General features: G+C 30.5%; 1 protein-coding gene and 1 long non-coding RNA gene across 5 annotated transcripts; one reads left to right on the top strand and one right to left on the bottom strand.

The window, feature by feature from the left end:
• Window positions 1-230: 230 nt before the first annotated feature.
• Window positions 231-16,771, bottom strand: LOC148232839 (proton-coupled zinc antiporter SLC30A2-like). 4 transcript variants are annotated; one of them, XM_088190529.1, is made up of 10 exons: window positions 12,296-12,548; window positions 4,658-4,809; window positions 3,811-3,915; window positions 3,058-3,178; window positions 2,812-2,991; window positions 2,629-2,740; window positions 1,567-1,719; window positions 1,365-1,496; window positions 1,187-1,295; window positions 231-876 (listed from the first exon to the last, which is right to left on the bottom strand). In XM_088190529.1, the coding sequence occupies exons 1-10, from the start codon at window positions 12,448-12,450 to the stop codon at window positions 731-733; spliced, it is 1,365 nt and encodes a 454-aa protein (XP_088046655.1). In that variant the 5' UTR covers window positions 12,451-12,548; the 3' UTR covers window positions 231-730. The 4 variants fall into 4 exon arrangements, with proteins under 4 accessions (XP_088046655.1, XP_088046654.1, XP_088046657.1 ...); XM_088190528.1 differs by having other exon boundaries at window positions 3,811-3,927; window positions 12,296-12,547; XM_088190531.1 differs by lacking the exon at window positions 12,296-12,548 and adding an exon at window positions 16,682-16,771 and having other exon boundaries at window positions 596-876; window positions 3,811-3,927.
• Window positions 16,772-16,782: 11 nt separating this feature from the next.
• Window positions 16,783-18,564, top strand: LOC148232838 (uncharacterized). Its single transcript, XR_015810479.1, has 3 exons — window positions 16,783-16,834; window positions 17,071-17,213; window positions 17,281-18,564. It is a non-coding gene; the product is annotated as an uncharacterized LOC148232838 (long non-coding RNA).
• The last annotated feature ends 4,999 nt before the right edge of the window (window positions 18,565-23,563 follow it).

The following is a 23,563-nucleotide window of genomic DNA, read 5'->3' as shown; positions in this document are numbered from 1 at the left end:
AACCAATATTCATTATTGTATTGTACTAAATTATTGAATTAACTGTCTCTTCTATACTCTTTTTTCTGCTATCATATGATGATCTTTATATATATTTCCAGCAATCTCTATATTTATTATCTCGTTTCTCTGAGTAGAGTTAATTAAATTTTTTATTGTTTTCCTCATCTTATTCGGTTTTTATTTATATAGTGTTTATATTTTTACAGTAAGAAGCAATTAAATTGCACTTTTTTGGACGTTTTTTTTATTAAGTATATATATATACAAATTTCAATATACAATTCTTTAATAAAAATAATACTAATTTTCGAAAAATTACAAATGTTTTACGAAAATATTTATAAATCATATTTGTTGTTATAGAAATACCACCAAAATTTTTCAAACATTTTTGAAAATCCACTGCCAGTCAATTTGTAGCGGTATTTCTATAATTATTGAACTTGATAAGCTATCATATGCATATGCATATTTACATTCTTAAATTCAGTCTTCTCAAATTAAAAAAATATTTTACTAAAAAGCTTCATAGCTCTGCCTCGTGGCAAACTATTAAATAAATCTGATAACTCTAAAAAAATTGATACAAATTCACAACCGTCTTCCAATTTAGTCTCACATTCAAACAACATTCAACAAATTCGTGTATAATATAAAATTTAATAAATATATTACATTTAAAAAATATAATAAAAAATTAAAATGGTAATATTTGTGAAATAAAAAATCACGCGGCTGGAATTTGACACTGGTGGCAATCTTCCATATCTTCTTTGAACTCTTCGATTTGTAATGTCATTTCGAAGAAGTCGTATTTATCGTGCATCAAACGAGTAGCGTCTTGCAATATTTTTTGGGGAGGTACACCAGGCTCTAAAAAAATATTAAAAATATATTTTGGTACAAGAAATAATTTAAAAAAATAAATATATTTTAAAATGTACGAAACACGATGCCAAACATTTATGAATTTCATAATTAAAAAAGAAAAAAAAAGTTAAATAATGAGTTGAGTTAAACTTACAAAAAGTTTTAAAGCGCAAAGCGCTAATTTATAAGCGCATGGTGTAAATACATATGCATATATAGTAATACATATGTATGCATATAAAGTGCAATAATAATAAAAAAAAATACTACAATACATTTTTACTGCTATTATAAATAGATGAGAGATACTCACTTATCGCCAAATGAGCAGCAATTGCCGTTTTGTCCATGGAAAGAGCCCACATCCGGAGATTATGTACTTTCACCACATCCGGAAGACTCAAGAACGTATTGCACACCTCCTGTAAATTTAAAAGAATTGCTTACTAACCACCTATACTGTATCGCTCTAATCACAGTAAATAACGCACCTGGAAATCTAATCCTTTCGGTGCAGCCTCCATCAGGACTCTCAAAGCGTCCCTAATGATAGCAAAGGTTGTAAACATGACAAGGATCGAAAACAGGAAAGTGCAAATGGGATCAACAATTTGCCACTCTGGCTGTAAAATTAAACAATTATGTTTAAATAAAGTTTATAAATTATTTTTATAAGTAGCTAGGGACAAACACCTTAAAATATATGACGAGGGCCGCTACAAAGACTCCGAAGCTTTGGATGAAGTCCCCTATGACGTGAATGAATGCAGCTCGGACGTTGATATTGCGGTTCTTCTTAGCAATTTTGTTTTCTACATTGTTTTCAGCTGGTATTCCTTCTTCTACCTATAACAGTAAAAAATATTTAAATTTCTGCAGCACTTATTCATTCTCATTAATGTTTAATGTATATGTTACAGTGAATGTGAATTTTTCAGTGAAATTATATTTTCACTAGTAGAAATATAGTTTCACTAACTAGGCCGGGGAAAATGTATCAAACAACTGATTTATAATTTCACTGGTCAATATCAGTGAAACTGTATTGTTCGCGTACAATCGGAACATTTTGGCTTTAATAGATTATGTGTCGCCCTATGACTATTTTTGTAAACGATATTTATCAGGGTGGTGGTGGTCTATTAGTATGTTTTAATTTTCATTATAAAGCACATCGGTAAAATTGTATTTTAAAAATACCACTGTGATTGCATCGTTTGGTGTAACAAGTGCGCATTCCTTGACGAATTTAATTTTAAATGCATGATATACATATATAAAAACCTGTGTTTTTCCCATTTGTATTACTTCAAACATAATTATCGGCAAATTCACTGAAAAACTTTTAATAGGTCTTTGGAGCGCGAAGGGTTAACAAGTGCACATTGTGTCGTCGAAAAAAAAAATTTTTTGGACGTTTTCTATTAGAAGTGAGTCGGTTGCATTATTTGGCAACCAAGCCAGAAAAACTTGCTCGAGGTTACCGCGCATTAAGTTATTATACAAAGCACACAGTGCCTCTGTGATATAAAAAAATAACATAAATAATTATGGAAAAATACGTAAAATTACTAACTAATATATTAACAAATGTTTATAAATTCACTCACTACTCAAAGGGTTAAAATCCGTTACCACTTTTGTGCGATGAAACACATTGTTATCTATTTCATAAATAAAATATTTTAAAAAGTGCCAAGAAGCGAAACTTTTACTCAAATATGTATAATTCATATTAAGTGAATAAGTACTTACAATGTGGTTGTCTTCCTTATGACTATGACCGCCATGAGAATGACCGTGACTGCCGCCACCGTGCGAATGGCCATGTCCAGACCCGCTAAAGTCATGTAATGCACAGCCCATTCTGAATTTTTGGAAAAATATATCACAAACCATGACATAAACAAAACATTACTTCTGATTATTATGAATTACATAATGTTGACAATGACGCCGACGCCCGACGTGATCAGCATGATGATGACGTCTATCTCAAAGTTTTTCGTTATTATTCTCTCCACGGCCAAGTAGAAGAGCACCCCTGTCACCACCCAGATAAGCATCACAGATGTTAGTGCGCCGATGACCTCCGCCCGATACCATCCAAAGGACATTCTGAATATTAAAAGAAATCGATTGGTTCACAATTTTTTTAAACCGAGTTATTTTCGTTATACTTACACCCTCGTTGGAGGTCTATTCGCCACCCATATTGCAAAAAGCGATATCATAAAACTGGCCAAATCAGTCAGCAGATGAGCAGCGTCAGTAGCTATCGCTAAACTTTTTGACAGATAGCCACCTGAAAATCATCAATGTAAATAAGTAATGTTGAGCTGACGAAAATAAGCATTGAAGGAGAAAAAATAGAAAATAATCAAATAGAGAGAGGTGTCGGACAGAGACGTGTTCTTTCTCCTACTATTTTTGATCTATGCTCCAAAACCATATTTAAAAAAATACTCCTGGGACAAAAAAAATGTAAAGTAAGCAGTGAGGCAATTAACAATATTCGTTATCCTGATATTTGGAAGAAAACAACAAGATGGAAAGTGACATATCCAGACCTTTATTGCGAGTGAAATGATTCGCATCCTTTATAACATTATTTTGTAGCAATTTTGAAACTGTGTGGCCAAATATTCTCTTATGAGATTGTGCCATTCAAATTAACAAGTGCACATTCCTCAGCGATTTTAAGCACTGTAAAATGCTAAGCCAATACAAAAGCCCTAATACTGACATTTCAGAAAATATACGAAGCATTTTTTATAAATCAAATTTTGTAGCACATAGATAAATATGTACTAAAAATTAGCCCATGAAGACATAACAATATGACGTAAAATAATATTAGAAAATAGTTGTGGAATTTTTATAATAGATGATAATTTTATGATTTTTTATGAGCATTTTAAATATTTTTTGACTCACCGATTATTTCTAAAATCATAAATATCACACATAAGACACTGGAAATGATCAATTTTCTTCTAGCTTGTTTGTCTACGGCCTCGTCTCGATCTCTATGACAATGACCTGTAAAACCAACTAAAAAATTAGCATTAATATCATTATTCAATTATAGTAAATTGAGTGACAGGTGTCTCAGGCAGCACTGATACTATTAATAATATACTTTGATTCATTTATAGTGAATTAAAACCAGTACCGTCCGATAATGAAGGCAAGACATACCCGTCACAATTACAGGATGACCCAAAAAACAAACCAAAAGAGCCAATATATCGCATATTTAAAATATCCTAAGTCACTTTATTGACTTTTTAAAATGTCATATTTATTATTAATTTTAAAACAGGTTTGATTTTAAATTAGCACTTATGTTATGTTACAACATTATTATAATTTTATTTTATGTTCTAAGAGAACAAGCTCTTCAAAATTTACACACTTGCTTGTTTATTATTTACTTTTTATTTTTATATACATACAATACAATTTAGGTGTGTCTTTTAGTTTATTTATATATATGAAAAGTGTAACTGAAAATAAAAAAAATTCTAGTCTAATATATAAATATACATACAGAAATGAATAAGTACTTTTTTTCTTAACAAGTTATACTTGAATTAATGAATTAATGACACACAGTTGCACTTATTATCACTTTCTTTCAATTTTGACTATCGATCGTGATCGTGGATTTACTGCAATGCTTATCATTGTCGCAAAAATTGATTCATCAAGTGAAATTTCTCTCTCGTTTTTGTACTCTTGAGTCATCTTGTATTTAAGATTGTTATATTATTAAACTAACCATAAGGCATATCAGGTGAAGGCAGGGGTTGAGTGTTGTCGATGGTCGAGCAGCAACGAGACGACGGCTTTCCATGCACGCAATATATGACCTGTTTCACCGACGACCCAGCCGTCGGTGTCGACCCATAAGTCACCACATCGCCTTGGTAGCTGTAACAAAATATAAACACAATATTCAGCGAACGATATTGCAGATCCGCACACATGAAAGGAGCAATAGCAAACTATAAAAACGGCTTCTTCTCAGACGACGACATGTCTGTTGCACACGACACAAGATGTTTGTGTCTGTTACGTTTCAACGACAGGGACGGGCAAAAATCTTTTCGAGTGATAAGGGACGGTTCAAATAGACTATTATCGTTCTTATCGCTCACACAGCGATTGTTCAACTATTGACAAACTGCAGCCTTCAAACACGAAATTCTTAAGTGTTACATTTTAAACAGATAACATAAAAGAACTACTCACTGAACTGATAAAATGATATGATTTTTCGATTATTACCAATGTCGGGATGAATGTGATACCAGATATAATTAACTTACTTGTATGAGTGTTTTGACTGGCTAGTAAAATTATTGGTATCCAATTATATCGATGCTGGAAAATGTGACACCATAAAATTAATAAAAGTTTTCACATTTTGTACTCTAAAAAATGTGAAAACTTCTGATGATGCTGGGACAATCTTCGGCGAAATATAGAGAATCATTCAAAAAACAAGATGAACGCGAAAAAAACACGTAAATAATTTTTTTTAACATATATATATGTGTATGTGTGTGTATTGTATGTATCAAATAGACCTTCAAGCTCTTACTGACTTTGTAAAAAGTAATCCTTTTTTAATAAAATTATAATTTAACAAGTTATTTTATTCAATCATTTTAACTCAACCTATGACTAAAATTATATCTTTATCGATAATCTCACAGTTTATTGATAAATATATTTCTCCTTTACGTAACATTACATACAGATATGGAACATAATCGTAAAATACGCAATATAAGCCACGGCACTAACGTTTTAATCATTGCGAGTATTGTACTCCGGTTGTTTTGAAAATATATCCTATTGTTTGAATAGTACTATGCTTGCTGTTATACTATTCTACAGCCTTTAACTGACCGACATTGGATAAAAAACAGAATTGTAAGTGATTTCAAAACATTAATATAAAAATTTATTGCGATATATAAAACCTTCATTGGATGACATAGAATATGTAATGAACACAATGGCTCATAACACAACAGAATTTGACATAAAGCATTTATATTATAAGATGATTTATATTGGTTTTGATTTACGTAACTGTTCGTGAATATTTTAACGATAACAATGGCAACTATTTTTAAAGGATTCATTATTGAATCTGATGCATCGATATTATTAATGGATAGTTAGCTTTTATTATTATTTTTGTACATTATCTAAAAGGACACCGCTATAAAAATATTATAAATCAAAAACAAGTAAGGAAAGAGAAAATTAGTAAGTAGTCCAAAGTCCTGATAGATACAATAATAGAATTAAAAATAGAAGACAAGCATAAGATCGTCATAAATAATTATTTGAATGGCAGATATAATCATAAATAGTTTATACCGTTATCAATAGATGGTTCTGCAGTACTAAAGAACCTTTGTGGTATGAGCACTGTTAATAATTTGTTATCAAGTGTAAATTCAGCGAAATAACCTATACAGCTATGCATCACATAGCAATAAATGATAAATACCACTATTGTAAATTATGGCAACGTCACAAATGGGCGTGCGTCAAAAGAGCGCTGCATAATAAGCGCTGCGTCATAAGAGCATTTACCAAAGTAGCGCTGTAACAAAATAGCGTGCGTCAAATGCGCAGACAGTCATATGAGCGTTTGACAAAAGAGAGCACGTCATAAGAGCGCAAAAATACTTGGAGAAAATCAAGTAATGAATATTTTAGGAATTAGGTATACAAACTATATGTAAATTGTGAGAAATTTCAAAAAATAAAAATTAACGAGATATAGGCGGCAAAATTAGTATTTTATGTGCCGGAGCGTAATGACGATTAAAATGATTAGTCAATGAAAACATTATTATTTATTAATTATTACGTACATACTAAAGTATGGCTCCCCATCCCCATACGTACAATATACATATATTTTTACTAAAATGAAACGCTTATTTTGAATTTATCATTACATTTGTTCTGTAATGTTTCATTAAATTGACAAATAATTATCGACTCGACTTGGCAGGTATACGGCTTGTCCGACCTTTTTTTTCATTTATTTTAGACAACTACACTTTATCGCTAATGTCGGCTTAGTACGAATATTATATAATATATTTTTGTTAATTAAATGATTAATGTTTTAATTGTTTAATCTTTAAAAAATTCATATACATATTATTAAACCCACACATATGATATATGTTTGTATGTCGAAAATTTTCATATCTATAGTCAGAAATGAGCCAAGATGTTGGGTTAATTTAGTATTTTAATCAATTATTGTGGTTAGTATACATATATAATACATATGTTTCTACTAGTCGTAATGGATCTTCTCCAGCAGATGGTCGAGCTTTTTTATTTCAATTTTACAACTTCGGTGAGAGGTACATATTTGCAGATAAGCAAATAGCAAATAAAAATATCGTAAAACTTTTTTTTTATTTATATGCGATAAATAAAATATAATATTCAATTTTCACAGCATCGCGGTTGGTTTTTGGAACTTTTAATTGGTGTATTTTTTATTCGTTACTATACGAAGTTGCCACGAAACCTAAAGTCTGATCATCCCAGAAGGCGGGCACATGTGAGAATATAGACTTTTACATGTACAAGGTGTCTATGATGAAACAAATCTATTTTATATACTTAATTTATTAACACGTTTATTTGATTATTAAATTTACCCATTTAAACCCTTTCATTGTTCATATAAAATACCGCGAATGACTTACAACTATATATAAGGATTAATCTTCTTAATAGATAACAATTTAATCTATAACAGTTTTTCAATGTGCGTGCCGCCGTATAGTTTTTGGAGTTTAGCAAATATGTAAGATAAGGGGAAAATAATATGCTATTGATAAACAAGTAAATAGGCCATACCAAGGAACCGGACAAAATAATAGAATATTAGACAGATTACTATTTTTTTCTAACTGTTCTATTTGTATAAATAGTACCCTTTTTGGAATGGACAAAGCACGAAATTCACAAAAAAATACTTTTATCGTAATCGCGGAAAATTAAGGTCTCTAGGAATAACACATTAAAACTAAATATCAGACTAAAAAAGTATTTAAAAAAAAATCATACTGATTCACCAATTACTACTTTAGTTTTAATATCGTAAAAATAATTTTAAACAAGTGCGTATTATCCGTGTCATTCACCAATGTCATGCATTGGTATGCACCTGGACAGCGGTGATTTTTTTTTGTAAAGGGTTACAATTAGGTATTTAAAAAATCATAGGTGACTCCCTTTTTGATAATTATACAATATGATTAAAATTAATTTGGCAAAATTAATGTTTTAACCCTTTGCAATCACATTTATTTTCAGATGATTTTATTTATTTTACACTTAGCGCTTAAAATTTATATTGTGCTTGTTTTCGCCATTTACGATAAAATGTAGTTGTCTAAAATAAATGAAAAAAAGGTCGGACGAGTATTTTTTCGCTCTTATGATGTGCTCTCTTTTGTCAAAAGCTCATATGACTGTCTGCGCATTTGACGCACACTATTTTGTTACAGCGCTACTTTGGTAAACGCTCTTATGACGCAGCGCTTATAATGCAGCGCTCATAAGACGGCGCTCATTTGACGCACGCTCTTTTGATTGGCTGCCGTAAATTATATCTGCTAGCAAAAAATTATTACAGCATCAACTCTATATGTTAGTTACAACTACAATGATAATTTTTTGTTAAATTAAATAGTTCTATAATATAGATCTATTTAATGTAACAAAAAATTCATATAGTGTCTATATGAATTTTCTTTCTTGTTAGACAAATATATATTTTTCCTGCTATCAGAAAAACACAATGCATACAAAACAAAAATAGCAATAATCCTATTTGGGTTTTCGGTTAAGTTATCAGCAACGTAACTTTCACTCATTTGACATTGATTTAATTCCCAAGAGAACAATCTCGTTATTGATAATAATTATAAAACATATTTGTGTAATAATCAAATCTATCTACTAAATATAAGTTTAATTGAATAGCGATTATATAAATCGATCGATGAAATAAAATTTCAAAACTTGCAACAACAAAAATAAATTTTGTTATAATTTACCACTTATTTATTATAAATTAATTTGTGCACAACCGTGAGATGAATTCTAGAATTCTGTGAAGGATTCGTAAGTTAGGAAATAGCTTATAGCTCTATCTCTTAATCATTACTTGTATTTAATAAATAAAAGATTTTTGCAACTAAGAGTATGTAGATTCTATTTGCATCATTATTTCAATAAGGTCTTATTTGAAAAATAATATAAAATTCAATTTTGAAATCAATTTTTTAGATGTTTATTAACCCTTTGCACTCAAAATACATTTTTAGTGAATTTGTCAATAATTATGTTTGAAGGGGGAAAAATCAGATTTTAATATATATGTACATATGTATATAAAAAGGGGTTTAAATTAAAATAACTCTTCAATGTGTATATTAAACAATTATTTAAAAAAATAATTTTTTAAATTAAGTGATACTTTTTTAAAGCAATCCATTTAAAGAAAGCTAGATATCGTTTCACAAGATTTGCAATAATATGTCGTTTCTTATCTTCCTTTGCGACTTTGGGGTTCTGGTTCTTAAATTCTGATTATGATTTTTTAAATATGTAAAATAATATTTAAAACAAAATATTTAAAAAGAAAACCTTCACCGGAATAAAATATTTTACCAAGAAATGCAATCTGGAACAAAAAGTCAGTAAGCAAAAGGCTTTCATATTCGGAACATAAATATATTTTTTGGAAAAGTAAATTGGCCATTATACAGTAATCAGATTCGAGTTTCCCATATTGGAATCACTGTAAATCAGACAGCTGTCAATAATCACACTCGTTCAAAGTGTCAAATACAGATACGTTATTTTAATTTTTTTCAGGTGGGGGGGTTGGGCAAAAGTTGGTTAGTGATATTTTTTTTATATTTCGATTCCATTCATAAAATTTTCATTCATGAATTTTTCTAGCCAATTTTAAGAGTGAATTCCTGTTTAGAATCCACGTTAAAATCAATACAATCGTGATGTCGTCGTCGCAGTGGAAACGCTCGTTATCTAGCGTTCATATTAAGACTTTTTATAACATATAACGACTTACAATAAGTGAGAATCGAATGAAGCACATCTAAATCGAATCTTGACTAAAAGTAGAGCGCAAAAAACAATTATTCTTTTTCAGAAGTCAAAAATCCATGTCAAAAGCAATAACATTGTGTCAGCGCCATCGCAATGGGAGCGCTCGGTAACTTCTATTAATGATTATTAAATTCAGATTGTTATCCCAGCCGTACTGAGCCATAATTTTGAGGCAAAAAGAATCCATTCCTAACTGAATCGTCGCAGTATAAATCAAGGTTAATTCCATCACTGGACTTAACCATCGGACGCAAATTTCTAAGCTTTACTCTTTTTTCTCATGAAAAAAAAACTCGAATATATACAGCATATCCTCTTCTACCGTCGTTCAAGGAGCCAATTACATCAGTTTTTTTATTCCTATAATAAAAAAATAATGGAAGTAGTGATTGTGAATTATCGACTTTTTTATGTTCTCGAGATTGATAAAAATGTTTTATAGCAATTTTGTAAATCTCAAGAATTAAATATTTTTATTTAATATTCTCGAGAAATCTTGAGAAAATCAAGAATTTTAAACATTTATTAGGAATATCATACATTATTTTTTTGGAATATTTTAAAATAAATACTGAAATATACGATACTTATTTTTTATAAATGGTACACAAATAATACAACAAGAAATAATATTTATAAAAATATATCACGAATAACGATTTATAACAAGAAAAAATATTATATATTGATTTTAAAGAATAATGATAAGGCAAATTTAATGCAGAATTTATTATTTATTAAAATTCCTTTAAAAAAACCAAGGCAATCTACTGATTTATTAGATAATCTTTTTTTTGCCATGAAATTTCCATAGATTAAAAATTTTCTCTCATTCTGTGTCGACGTTGGTTTTATTATACTTAACGCAGGGACGTCAATTCAGCTTTTTTCAGAGGGGGGGGGGGCAAAAGTTGGCAAATCAGTGGTCGGTTTTTATTATTTCAATTATACTAAGTTTCATAGTATTTCATTAAATGACATGCATTTTTGTGGCCAAATTCAAAGGTAAACATATGGCCCCTGTCCCTCCTAAAATGACGTCAAAAGCAATAAAATCGTGCCTCCGCAATTACAGTGGAAACGTTCATTATAAGACTTTCTATAACAATATTACAATTTACAATAAGTGAGAATCGAATGAAGCATATCTAAACCGAATTTTGGCCAATAGGAGAGCGCAAAAAACAATTATCTTTTCTCAGAAGTCAAAAATCCACGTCAAAAGCAATAAAATCATGCCGTCGTCGTCGCAGTGGGAATACTCGCTAACAAGCGTTTCCACTGCTTTTGACGTTGAAAGCAAATATAATGATGTGCGATAATATCCTCCCATGTCTTAAACCCTTTCACCGCGTTTGACGAAGGACATAGCCGTCATTAACTTTTGAACCTTATATCACAGTTATTTCATATATGTATTTTCAGGTTGAAAATTCCTCGAATGGAATATTAGAACCTTTATCTAACGATATCTTTTAAGGTTTGCTTAAAACATTTGTAAATATTAAAAGTAAATATTTTTCAAAGAATTATTGGTGTTTCCAATTCTCGCCACCGCAGCGCTGCCATCAATTTATCAAAGAATTTTATGGAGTGCGAGAGTAAATCTCTCTTTTATTGTATGGCAGAACGTATTTTACAATTTACACTGAATGTTCGACACATATTCTAACTTTTATGAATTAAAAAAACTTAGAAATAAATTAACATGTTAATTTGTGTATAAACAACTCTTTTAATTCATTAAAAACAGCACTGCGCATGGATTTTATATGGAAATGAAGCAGATAAAACATCCTGTTTCTAGGATCAATTGCAATTGAGTTGAGTTGTAACGAAAAATCTCCAGTTTCCATTATGAACAAGTTAAGGTGACCAGATTTTGCAAATATCAAAGGACAATAAAAAAAAGGTCGTCTTGGAAATTTTTACTCAGTTGGAGATGCTACGGGAGCTAAAAGAAAAGGTTATTTCGTATTTTTTTTATCATTTGGGAATGCCTCGAGACTAAAAAAGGACAAAATTTTTGAGGATTTAAAAAACATTTGAGTCATCTTAAACAAGTTCACATTTGCCCCAAAGTAATCTGCGTCAAAAAACAGTCTTTAGCATCGGGCGGAATTCCTTTGTTGTTTACAAACAATGTAAAGTAAAATTAATAATTGACAGAAGAAATAATATTTCGGCGGACAATGAAGAATTGGTTAAAAATGTGCAATCTTACTCTTGCTCATTAGACCTATCGTCCGAGCAGCCGGGGACCGACTGGGGATCTTCGTCCGCGAGAGCCTCGAGCTCGTCTTCGGCGAGGAACGGCCGTCGATCAGTCGCCATCGGCGCCGAGCGATGCCTGGAGCTCTTCGGTTGAGTGTCCTTCATTCCGGCGCCCTTTTTAGCAATACATCGCGAGAGAAACGATCAGCCGGTCGAGCCCCCCGCCACGTGCACTCGACTGCAATATGCGCTGTCAGTGTTTTGATCGCGTCGATAAAGCAGGATCCTTCTTTATTTTTTTCTTACAGACGACAGATGGCAGCACCGACGTTCCGTTTTAAAATTAACCTAACTAACAAGCTAACAAGGTACTCCTCCTAGGGAAACCTATCCCTTGAGGAGCGAGTACTATCGGGGGCTAATATGTAGTAAATGTGATGATTACCGAAAAAATGCGTATTTTTAAATATGACAGACATAAACTATGAAATAGTTATTTTATTTGCATTTAATATTTTATTTTACTGAATGATATTGTAAAACATTAGCGACGCGAGTAATCTTATCACTAGATGTCTCTAAATTATTGAAACAATACACTATCATTACGTCTTGCACGTCTTCCAAGCCTTCCAGTTTGAGTGTATTACATCCACTAACAGGCAAGTTTTCAAGGCAAATCCAATTGAATGCCATTTCTATGCAAAAATTACACATTTTTAGTCAATGTCTTAGGTTTAAATATTAAATATAAGATCTATCATTATATAGTAGATAAACCTTAAAATTTCTGAGATATTTTATACTTGACATTAAAAATATGTTTAGACTTACGTAAACTTACGACTTACGTAAAAAAAAAGTCTGCGACTAATAACTGAAAGATTTGTTGTTGATTGTCTTATTAAAAATAAATATAATACATATGGATGTTTTATGTAATACTTATTTATAGATCTGGCAAAAATAAAGCTATGATTTTTCAAAAACTTTACAATATATAGTTTTATCTTAACAGCCAAGTAAATTCTGAATATTAAATTTATTTAATAAAAAATATTATCTTAACGTATTAATTAATAGGTAGCAATACTAGCATTGGACTAACGTACAAGTAATATAAATTAGCAATTTGAATAAATTCCTTCATTATTTTAAATAAATTATAAGTGATTGCACATAATTGTTTAAAAATAACCAATAACAAACGTGTCGCTTGACAACAGTTTATATACACAGTGATTAACAACAGTTTATATACACAGTTACAGTAAAAACATATTGAAATCTACCGAAAATAACTTCCGGCATTGACTACAAGACTCTGTAAAGGATCAAACTTTGGTGATAAATATGTTATAGAACATCTTTAAACTCAAGGATTTCTTAACGTACTTATTATTTTTCAATATACACTATTTTAAAATAAAATTCTGGATTAGGCTGGCTAACAAAATTAGACCAGATTCCAGATCATATTATTATATAATAAGTTAAACTATTATTAAAATTGTTATCTATACTATAAAATAGAAAATACATATGTTTGTCTATCCCGAGAAATCCGCTCAAATGGTGAACAGTAGCGACGTGTCATTTGCACATGCCATTTATAGGACAACTGACATATTTTTAAATAAAAATAGTGCTGAACAACGACGTGCTACTGTAAACCGTGCCCATAAAACTGCTGAAAAAACTGAGCAGCGACATGCTGACGATCGATTACGTGCTACTGAAATACGCAAATACAAGGGAATAAATAATGTATTGAAATAAATTTGTAATAATAGAATTAATAAAATTAATAAATAAGAATAAAAAACGAGTTCGAATCTATTCCGTACGAATGTGATTAAAAAATCCTATATTCTTTAATTCTTTTTTTCGACATTCATTAATTTGGATAACGGAGTTTTCCATTTTTTTACAGCATATTTATTAATAGCATGAGTATTATGGGAATATTAAAAAAAAATATATTTTTTTTTTTTTTTACTTTTACTTTTAACAAATTACTATTTAACTTTGAGATCCTTGGTTCAATTAAAATCAGATGCGATATTGAAGCAAATTATTATTATATACATATATCATTCCCACATATTCTATAAAAAAAAACAGTATAGAGGGCAACAGGAAAAACCCTACACCTATCTGTTTTCCCAAAAAAACTCACCGCTATATACCTAAGGGCAGTATCCTCAGTGGACGAGGAAAATGATTATGAAGATACCAAGGATCAGGTGGCCTTTGAAAATTTATTAAGACAAGTATCAAAATTAAAGTTGATCTTTGGTGAAACACCATTGAGTCATCGATTTATCAATGGTAAAGTATCTGCGTCATATTGGGATGGATTTAATACATCTTTCATTAATGACTGGATACGAATATATATTTTTTATAAGAGCAAGACATATATTTGAGCATTATTTGCATTTCTATAACTGTAGATAAAAAAATGAGTATTCAGAATTAAAATAATACATTCTACATAGTTTAGTTTTGCAATTGTAAATTGCAAAACTAAACTATGTGGAATGTAGTAATTGTTTTACAAAATGTTTATTTTTACTAAACAATATAAATAAACTTGGGGTAATTTGATACATAACGACACATTTAATATACATAAACTATGTATCTGGTCTTATAAGTCTATTTAGAAGCAAATTTTATTTAAATTGTAATTTTTTATTGACGTTTTGCGCTGTTTAATTATACGGTAATTATGTTATAAAAAACTAAACATAGATTACAAACTGAATTAAGGTGCGCGATAAAATGAAGGAAATATTTTTTCAATAATTCACGTTTGCGTAAATCACCCAGACTTTGTTTGATATTTTTGCCTAATTTACAAATAAATACAAACAAGAGCAAATTATGCCAATGTACATTATTGATGTAAAAATACTATTTATACACTTAATGGCTTATTTTTTAATTAAAGATTATTTACATTGGAACATTTTTCATAAAAAAATATTTTTTTTATTAAATAATAACAAGTAAAGCAAAATACATAGTTTACATAATTAGTAATGACGTATTTAAGACTTTTATTGCATCTATATATCTGTAAAATATCGTGTCAGGAATATTTTAATTTTAAGGCATCATCACTGTTAAGGTTTTCCTAAATTTTCCTAATCTCACGGATAAATATCGTAATTAATAATTAAAATAAAATTGATCTAGATCGTGAATAGTGATATTAATTTATTGTAAGCTCTAATAATGCTTTATGAATAATAAAATATATGTCACTGATTAACATTCTGTTGGTTGTGTTTACCCGGTTATTAGTTGAACGCTTGTCATGTTGCAACGGAAGATTATAAATAAATATTTCATTACATTTGAGAACGAAGTTTCACTTAATATCCTGCAAAATGCTTGTTAAACATATGCCCAAAGAGAACTCAGTGATTTATATTTTTTTATGTGCTATCTTTATCCTTCGCAGGTCTGAAAGACCAGTGAAAACACTTATTCTCGTCTTTCTACATACTATAGTACGCAGGCTCACCCCGCTTCCTAACGTTACGGAGGTCAGCGGTATAAAACCGGACTAAAGAATCCATCTCAGATTGGTCCAATTATCTTTGGGCATGCACATGTTCTAAATAAATAAGAACAAAGCTTATTATACGTTACTCGTAGTATAATAAAATAACAAAAGTCTGTAATAGATACGGCCTAAAATTAAACACTCAAAAGACGAAATTTATAAGCGTATGCAAACACAACACAGACGACTTGATTTGGTATGTAGACGGAATTCCAATAGAGAGTGCAACAAAATACACATATTTGTGATACACTCTAGACGAATATTGAGACTACACACTAGAAATGAAATTACTGATCGAAAAAGTCAGGACAACATTCACTCGAATAAAGACGGTTCTTTTCGGTCACGAATTAAGTTTGCTTTTAATAATGATAATAGTAAGATATTATGTGTTCTTTGCCGAGATGTTAATCTACAGACGCCTTATTCTTATCAGTTAGGTGAACAAGGTTTAGAATTGTAAGCTGAAGTCGCGAATAAAAAAATAAAACATTTTTATATACCATAATCATAATCAATATACAAGGAAGAATAATAACTGGTTTAAAAGGAGCGCTCCTTTCATATTTAGGATAGTAATATTTATGTTGCCAGAATGATTGCCAACGTCGGATAACGAATAAGACATTAAAATAAGAATTGTTTAAAGTCGTCCTAATAACAATAAGATATGTGTTTATATATTAATCTATTGTTAATCCTTTATTGTTTAATCAAAAAATACATACTTAAATGTAAAAGATAAAACAAGAAGGGATGAATTCTCTTTTATATTATTAAATATTTGTTAACGATTATAAAATTAATCGCACTTACGTTAGTTCCATGGAAGAAAATCCTACACAAATTAATATTCTTGAAAAAATTACAGCTCACGACTGAAAGAATGTGGATAGCTCGCGTTAGAATCACAACTGAGACCATTGTGAGATCTGCTCCATAATATTTAGGCGGCGAGATGTCGTAAAGGTGAACTACTGAGATAACACATAAATATTATTATGCCAAACTGGTATGTTAATTCTGAAATTATGTATATATTCTAATAGAGCATAAATACATATTCTGCGTGTACAATGGTTAAGATGCTAAGAATCCATATACATAGTTTATGCTGTTGTCTAATTATTCATTGATTTAATATATATTTATATATTTTTAAACTGTTGTTAAAAAAATGATTTAAGTCAGACTTTTTGCCGAAGGGATATCCAGAACATCTGCAAGATAACCTACAGATCAAAAGCGGTCGCCGCGTTAACTAGCGCAGTGGTTAACAACAAATGGTATCTTGGACGAAGAGGTTCTTATTGGAATTTGCATTGTTTTATAAAAACTTCACAAAAAGGTTGTATACTATTACATGAAAACTGTTAGGTTGTCGGGAGAGTTTTATTGTATTTTTATATTTGCAGGAAAATATTGAAAAATATATAATCTGTGGCGGTTCTCATTTACAAGGTGTGTCGGTACATGGTGGGGATGCGGCGAACGCGGCACAAAACCGGACTAGACACACTCGACTTCACTACGCCTCGACGCTCGGACTACTACTTTGCTCCAAAAATGACTTTGACCACAGACCTCACCTACAAGACACGCGCTCGAGAATAATTACCTATGACTTTAAATAAGATTTAGCGATGCAACCGAAAATCTATTAGAGAATTAAAGCAACGTCCAACATTAAACGTATATTTTATCATCATGGATAATTAATCAAAACGGTTTTGCATTTTAAATGCAAATGTGCATTGGATAACGAGTATAAACAGATCAGCAGTTTTTTTAATTAGTTTTGTGTTCATCATTTGAATGGCGGACCACAAAAACATTTTTGATTTTTCTTGAAGCAAAATATTTAAGTTCCACGTGAACAGGCGACAAAAATACTGAACATAGTTTTTTTTAGCAATCTAAATACTAAAAATGAGAAGTGGAAATATACTACTAAGAATAAAATAGTGTAATATAAACCTGGAACTACCGCTCCAACTGCCGGAAAAATAGTACTTTACCAAAAGTAAGTAATGCTCTGTTTCTTGTGGATAGAAGAGGTTTAGTATATTACGAGTTGCTTAAAAGGTGAAAATCTTTAATGCTAATGTTTATTTATTTCATTAAGACCTTAGCCTAATGCGTCACAATGGCAAAAAAATAAAAAAAATATTATCCATTTTTATTTAGTGCAAAACTTCTTCAATGTATATATTTTTGAATATTTATATATTTTTCAATCTTTCGTTTTAATCTGATAAGCGTAAGCCCAATGCATTGCAATGGGGTAGAGTTGTACCAACTTGGTAAGTTAGCCAGACATAATGAATACCTACATGTAAGTATTAACCACCAGACTGAAAGTCTGAGAATCGGTTGCATCTATATTATTAATTATAAATTATTATGTGAAAAATAATCTATAACACTAGCTTAAAAAAATTAAAAATTCGGACACATGACATTTGAGAGTCATTTCTAATGTAAAATCGCGCGCTGAATCCGAAAATGAAGAAATTATTACAGTTTTTGAGATATTGCAAAATTACCATATTTTTTATTTTTAAAAAATATTGTTTTTACTTAAATTTTCTATTATTTGTTTAAGCGCTATTTCTGAATTAATAAGCAATTTTGAATAATTTTTAGCAAAATTTAAGAAAAAATTTGATTGTACTGTAAATTACCCAGATTTTTTTTAGTCCCAGTTTCTTTAGTGAATGTTGAAGTCCAGTATAATATAATTAAAATAAGCGGCTGTTTATTAGAATCTGTAAAAAAAATTCATTAAGAAATAAAAAAAAAACAGAAGTTAAATTTTTACCCATTTTCATGATCTTGACTTTATTGCATATAATGTTATTTATATAAATTTCAAATATTATTAAAAATGACTTAGGTAAGATTGGCACAGTCTTCTATGTGCATTGTCAGTTTTTCAAGTAAGAAACTGGCCGAATTCAAGGGGGCTAAGTGTCCCCCTGTCTCCCCCAAATGAAGTACCTGATTTTGAACCCTATTATAAATGTGCTGCAGCTGCTGTACATTTTACAAAATGATCCTGCTATTGAGTCAAAAGCATTTTATTCCACGTTGAAAGAGTCAATTGAAAAAATTATGCTAGGTAGCAAAAATATCGATTGGGCTCGCCTATTTTACCTGAAAATATTGCTGTTCAGCTGACATTTGAAAATATGGAAATTAGAAACATGTCAATCAGACTACCACTAAACGAAAGAAGTGATTCGTGGATTTTGCGAATACATTCTCGAAAAGACATCCTGAAAAAATATTGCTTTTGATATATGCTATAAATTCTATTCCCACTTCTTCAAGTGAATGCGAACGTGGGTTTTCGCAAATGAATCTAATTATTACTCCAATAAGAGCTTCGTTCAAGACCAATATAGTTTCTACACTTGTGTTCATTAAACTCGTCGGACCACCTTTTCCACTTTTCGATCCTTCAAAATACGTTGATCTGTGGTTTCTCATATTTCATTCGGCCATAGAAACCAACACTAAAAAAAATGAATCAAGATGATTCGTCAGACGAGATTGGACAAGACTACATATAGAAATTACTATATACTTTTATTCAAATATATGATGTTTTACAATTTTATTTTATATTTAGTCTTTAGTTATATATTTGACATGTCTAAAGTAGGAAAAAAATTTATACGCTTCGGAAAGCTGCTTTAAATTTAATTTAAATATAATTTTCTTTAGTGAAATGCTTGACAAGAAGTGAGTTCCAGCACCTTTTATGTTTAAAAAAAGCCCCGCTATTTACTACCAAGTTTTTTCAGTTATTTCCTTATACAAGTTGAGAAATCCCCAATCGCAGTTTCATCGCTTTCTTATTACAACATCGACGGTTGCGAGCTCCGTTCGATCTGATTTTGACTGAGAAGTGAGAAAGAGCACTTCTGGGAAGAGCACGGCCACGTGGTAGACGTGGTTTCTGTCATGTCTGCCTATCGCCAGTTAGTCATGGAACGATTATGCACCACATGCTGCAGTCTGGTGCACTCTGTTGCTATGCGGCCGATTTATTGCATCGGACTGGGATCCGATTGCACAATGCCGCGTGGGAAACTCTAAATGAGATTCTAAAGTGGACCACGGACCTTCGGAATCCCCTTAAGTCTATTGTAGGTATTTAAGAGTGAGGATTGGTAATTGTGTCATTGAACATTAGATTGTGTAATTAAGTTGCATTGACACTGCATTAGTTTCGATGGGCGAATGTCTTAAAATGAGTCAAGAATCAATACATTTTATAATGAAAAATAATTTACAATAGTAAGAATAGGTTTAATTTATATCAGATAGTATAGTAGTATTCTAAAGCATGTTACTAAAATATTTTTTTTTAATAATAATATGCTCATGTTAATATACTACATATTTTGTTAATATTGAATTCAGTTCTATTGTTAATTGTTTTTCAAATTAGGCTGTGTTTAAAACAAGTGGTAAAAATACAGTTACTGTTTGTTAATTATACGATGGTTTGGGTGTGAAGACTTGTGCTTAGTCTTCAGTGTTAACTATCAAGCCCATTGAAATTTCGAGCTTAGCTCAAAATTGGTATTTCCCAATTGTTGCAACAAAAACTGTCAATAGCAATCGTGAGACAATTGTCAATAACAGTTGTTGTTACTTTACAAAAACAATAAAAAAAAATTTTGGATTATTTAAAAAGAAAAATAGCCCTAAATCGTTTTGCATTCTGCCGATTTTCATGCGTAATTTATTATTATTGGAGCAGGTTCTTAGATCACCAAAGCAAAGATAAAACCGCCGGCCGGTTAGAGAATAGAAAATCGCAATACTATAATTGGTCATTCAAATACTATTAATCTTCCGAGAAAATATGTATATTTTTAAACATCTGACACGAACACTTTCAGAATTTTTTATTATCTGAGTGTCTTATTTTATTTATTAAGTAAAAATAAGGCAAGTTTGAGTGCTACAATTTTTTGTCATTGACCCATAATAAATCATTCCAATGATTATGCGTATTAGGCATGAACCCGACTTTACTTATGCACGTAATAAAAAGGGCAGTGGTTGTCAACATTCTAAAAATATTCGTACAAATTTAATTTTACATATTAAAAAATGTTTTTGTGGTCCACCAGTCTCGAGAAATGAGAATTCTTGATTTGAAAAATTCTCGAGAAGAAACACTAACCATCCATTAATCATATTAGTATTTATGTTGCAATGTATAAAATTCATACCGAGAACCAAAAAAATCTGATTCTTTCATACATAATAAAGGATATGCAATCAAGAAAATGTTTATACTTTTTGCATCATTTAGTATCTGATCTTTAACGGTTTGATTCCACTGTGATGTGTATATGAAACTGTTTTACCTGTAATCTCTTAAATGATAACAACTGAAATGATTAGTTGAACTTGATAAAATAAACATGGTTTATACCTTCATTTAGAAAGGCGTAGAATATCATAAAATTACATGTTTTATAAACAAACGTAACTACAAACGTTAACAAAAGCACGTGCGCCCGATTTAACAGATATTCTAAATCAGGTCTCGGCAACCTTTTATGGCTGCGGGTCAAAATAATTAAAATGTGACTATTAAAAAGACTATTCGGGTCAGTGAATATTTTTGGTCCTAACAACCATATATGTGGTCTAAAAAAATGATATTTGCAGAACTGAAATGGGTCACTTCAAATCATCAAACGGGTCACTTGGTGACCCGCGGGTCATAGGTTGCCGAGCCCTGTTCTAAATCATATTCTGGAACAGCTATTTAATTTCAACGTCTGCTAATGTTAAGCACTTTTATTTAATTGATTAAAAAATTTAAATCTTCTATAGATTTATTATAAAATATTATATATTTAAAGTAACAGAATTATAAAAAAAATATTAAATAAACACTAAGTAGTGCGGCACCCGACTAAAAATCAGCGAGATCTATTAAATTAATTTAAAACTATTCTTAGATATTACAATAAATAAATGTCACCAAGCACGATATATAAAAGATCGATTTTATTTAAATTATTCATCCGTGAGATTAGAAAAATCTAGGAAACCCTAATCTGTGATGATCGATCAGAAATATAATTATATAATACTAATCACTAATTCCAATCTCCCAGAGGAAACAACTTAATATGATCCAAATGGGATTTGTGTCCTGGTCATTCAAGTATTAGTCACTGACTTATAACACTGGTCTATCGTGCTGGTCGATACGATAAAGAGCACCAAAAGAAGTAGGGTAATAATAACTGGCTTTTGTGCTAAGCAACCGATGGAACGGCAATTACATTTCTACGTTTTCTAATAATAATGTACTCAATCGCGCTTTTATTTTATTCATTAATATTAAAAAATACAATATATTTGTAGTAAAAACATAAAAATAATGTTAAGGAAATGCAAAATTATATTATTTTAGTTACAAAAATGTATGTTAGTAATTTTTAAATGTATCAAAAAGCTCTCATTACGACTAGAACTAAAGGGTTCTCCGGTGCATTGAATGAATATTTCTTTGTTATGAAACGGTCACGGAAAAGAATATATCACTGGAAGACAGATAGCACAGTAAGGCCACAACATTCCGTTACATAATTCTGCTAATTTCACTTTCTAAAGGCGTATACTTATTTAGTTGTTTCTAAGAAGCGATTGCAGGGATTGGCTGGATGATCGCTGCATGATTGTGATTGGTAAGCTTTGCAGCCCTGAATATATAATTTAAGGGCAGTCACCTGGCAGACTCCGACAGACATTCGAAGATACCAGCAGATACCGCATGGACCGCATACTGTCATGGACGCTCGCACCATAGAGGGATCAACTTTCGCTGTACTGTCGCTGTCACGCCACCTCCATGTCCTCTGAGAATCCACGGACAACATCCCTGCGCTAGCTTCTCCACCACTGTTCGGAGAAAACGAATCTCGCCATTCATCATTCTGCATCGTACTGGCTGCGAAGTCACACCCCACAGGGTTAGAATCCCGAAAATATAAATAATGCTGCAATTATTTTAAGAGAAGACGAAAAAATACTACTTGAATTTGCAAATAAATTAAATCAAAATTTCAAACAAAATTTTTAACAAAATTTTAATGATTAACAAGTAGGGGAAAAAGACGAAATAAATTATAAATGGGAAAATATGATAACGACACTGATTTATGTGCGAAAGAAATACTTCGAGACTAAGAAGCCAGTTGAAAAGCAACATTGGATGATGAATGAAATATTAGAATCAATTAACGATCGTAGGAAATTAAAAAAACACAAATCAGATAACATATAATATTATTCTAAAATCTAGATTAAATACGCAACAAAAATGTTTTCAAAGCTAATCGAGCATTTTTTATGAGCAAGTTATTGGGAAATTATTAAACAAATAGGATTCAGTCTTTTAAACTATCTATTATTTTTTTGTGTGTTATAATAATACAATGTGGTACAAAAATACCACCGGAAAATTTTTACGATTTTATGAATTTAATTTTTTAAATTCAGAAAAAGGGTAGCACCAGCAGCTCACTTTATTTTTTAAATCTTTAAAAATGGAGTATATTATGTAATTGACAATAGAAAATACTCTAAAATTAAACGACAATAATTACATTTATTTATATACATATATTTTTTATGAAATAATAATATTAACACGTT

The sequence above is a fragment of the Plectrocnemia conspersa genome, unplaced genomic scaffold, assembly GCF_051122295.1.
Source record: "Plectrocnemia conspersa isolate PC_06_02 unplaced genomic scaffold, ASM5112229v1 ptg000008l, whole genome shotgun sequence".
Lineage (NCBI taxonomy): Eukaryota > Metazoa > Arthropoda > Insecta > Trichoptera > Polycentropodidae > Plectrocnemia > Plectrocnemia conspersa.
The sequence above is the reverse complement of the archived record's forward strand: the minus strand, read 5'-3'. Positions and strand labels throughout refer to the sequence as shown.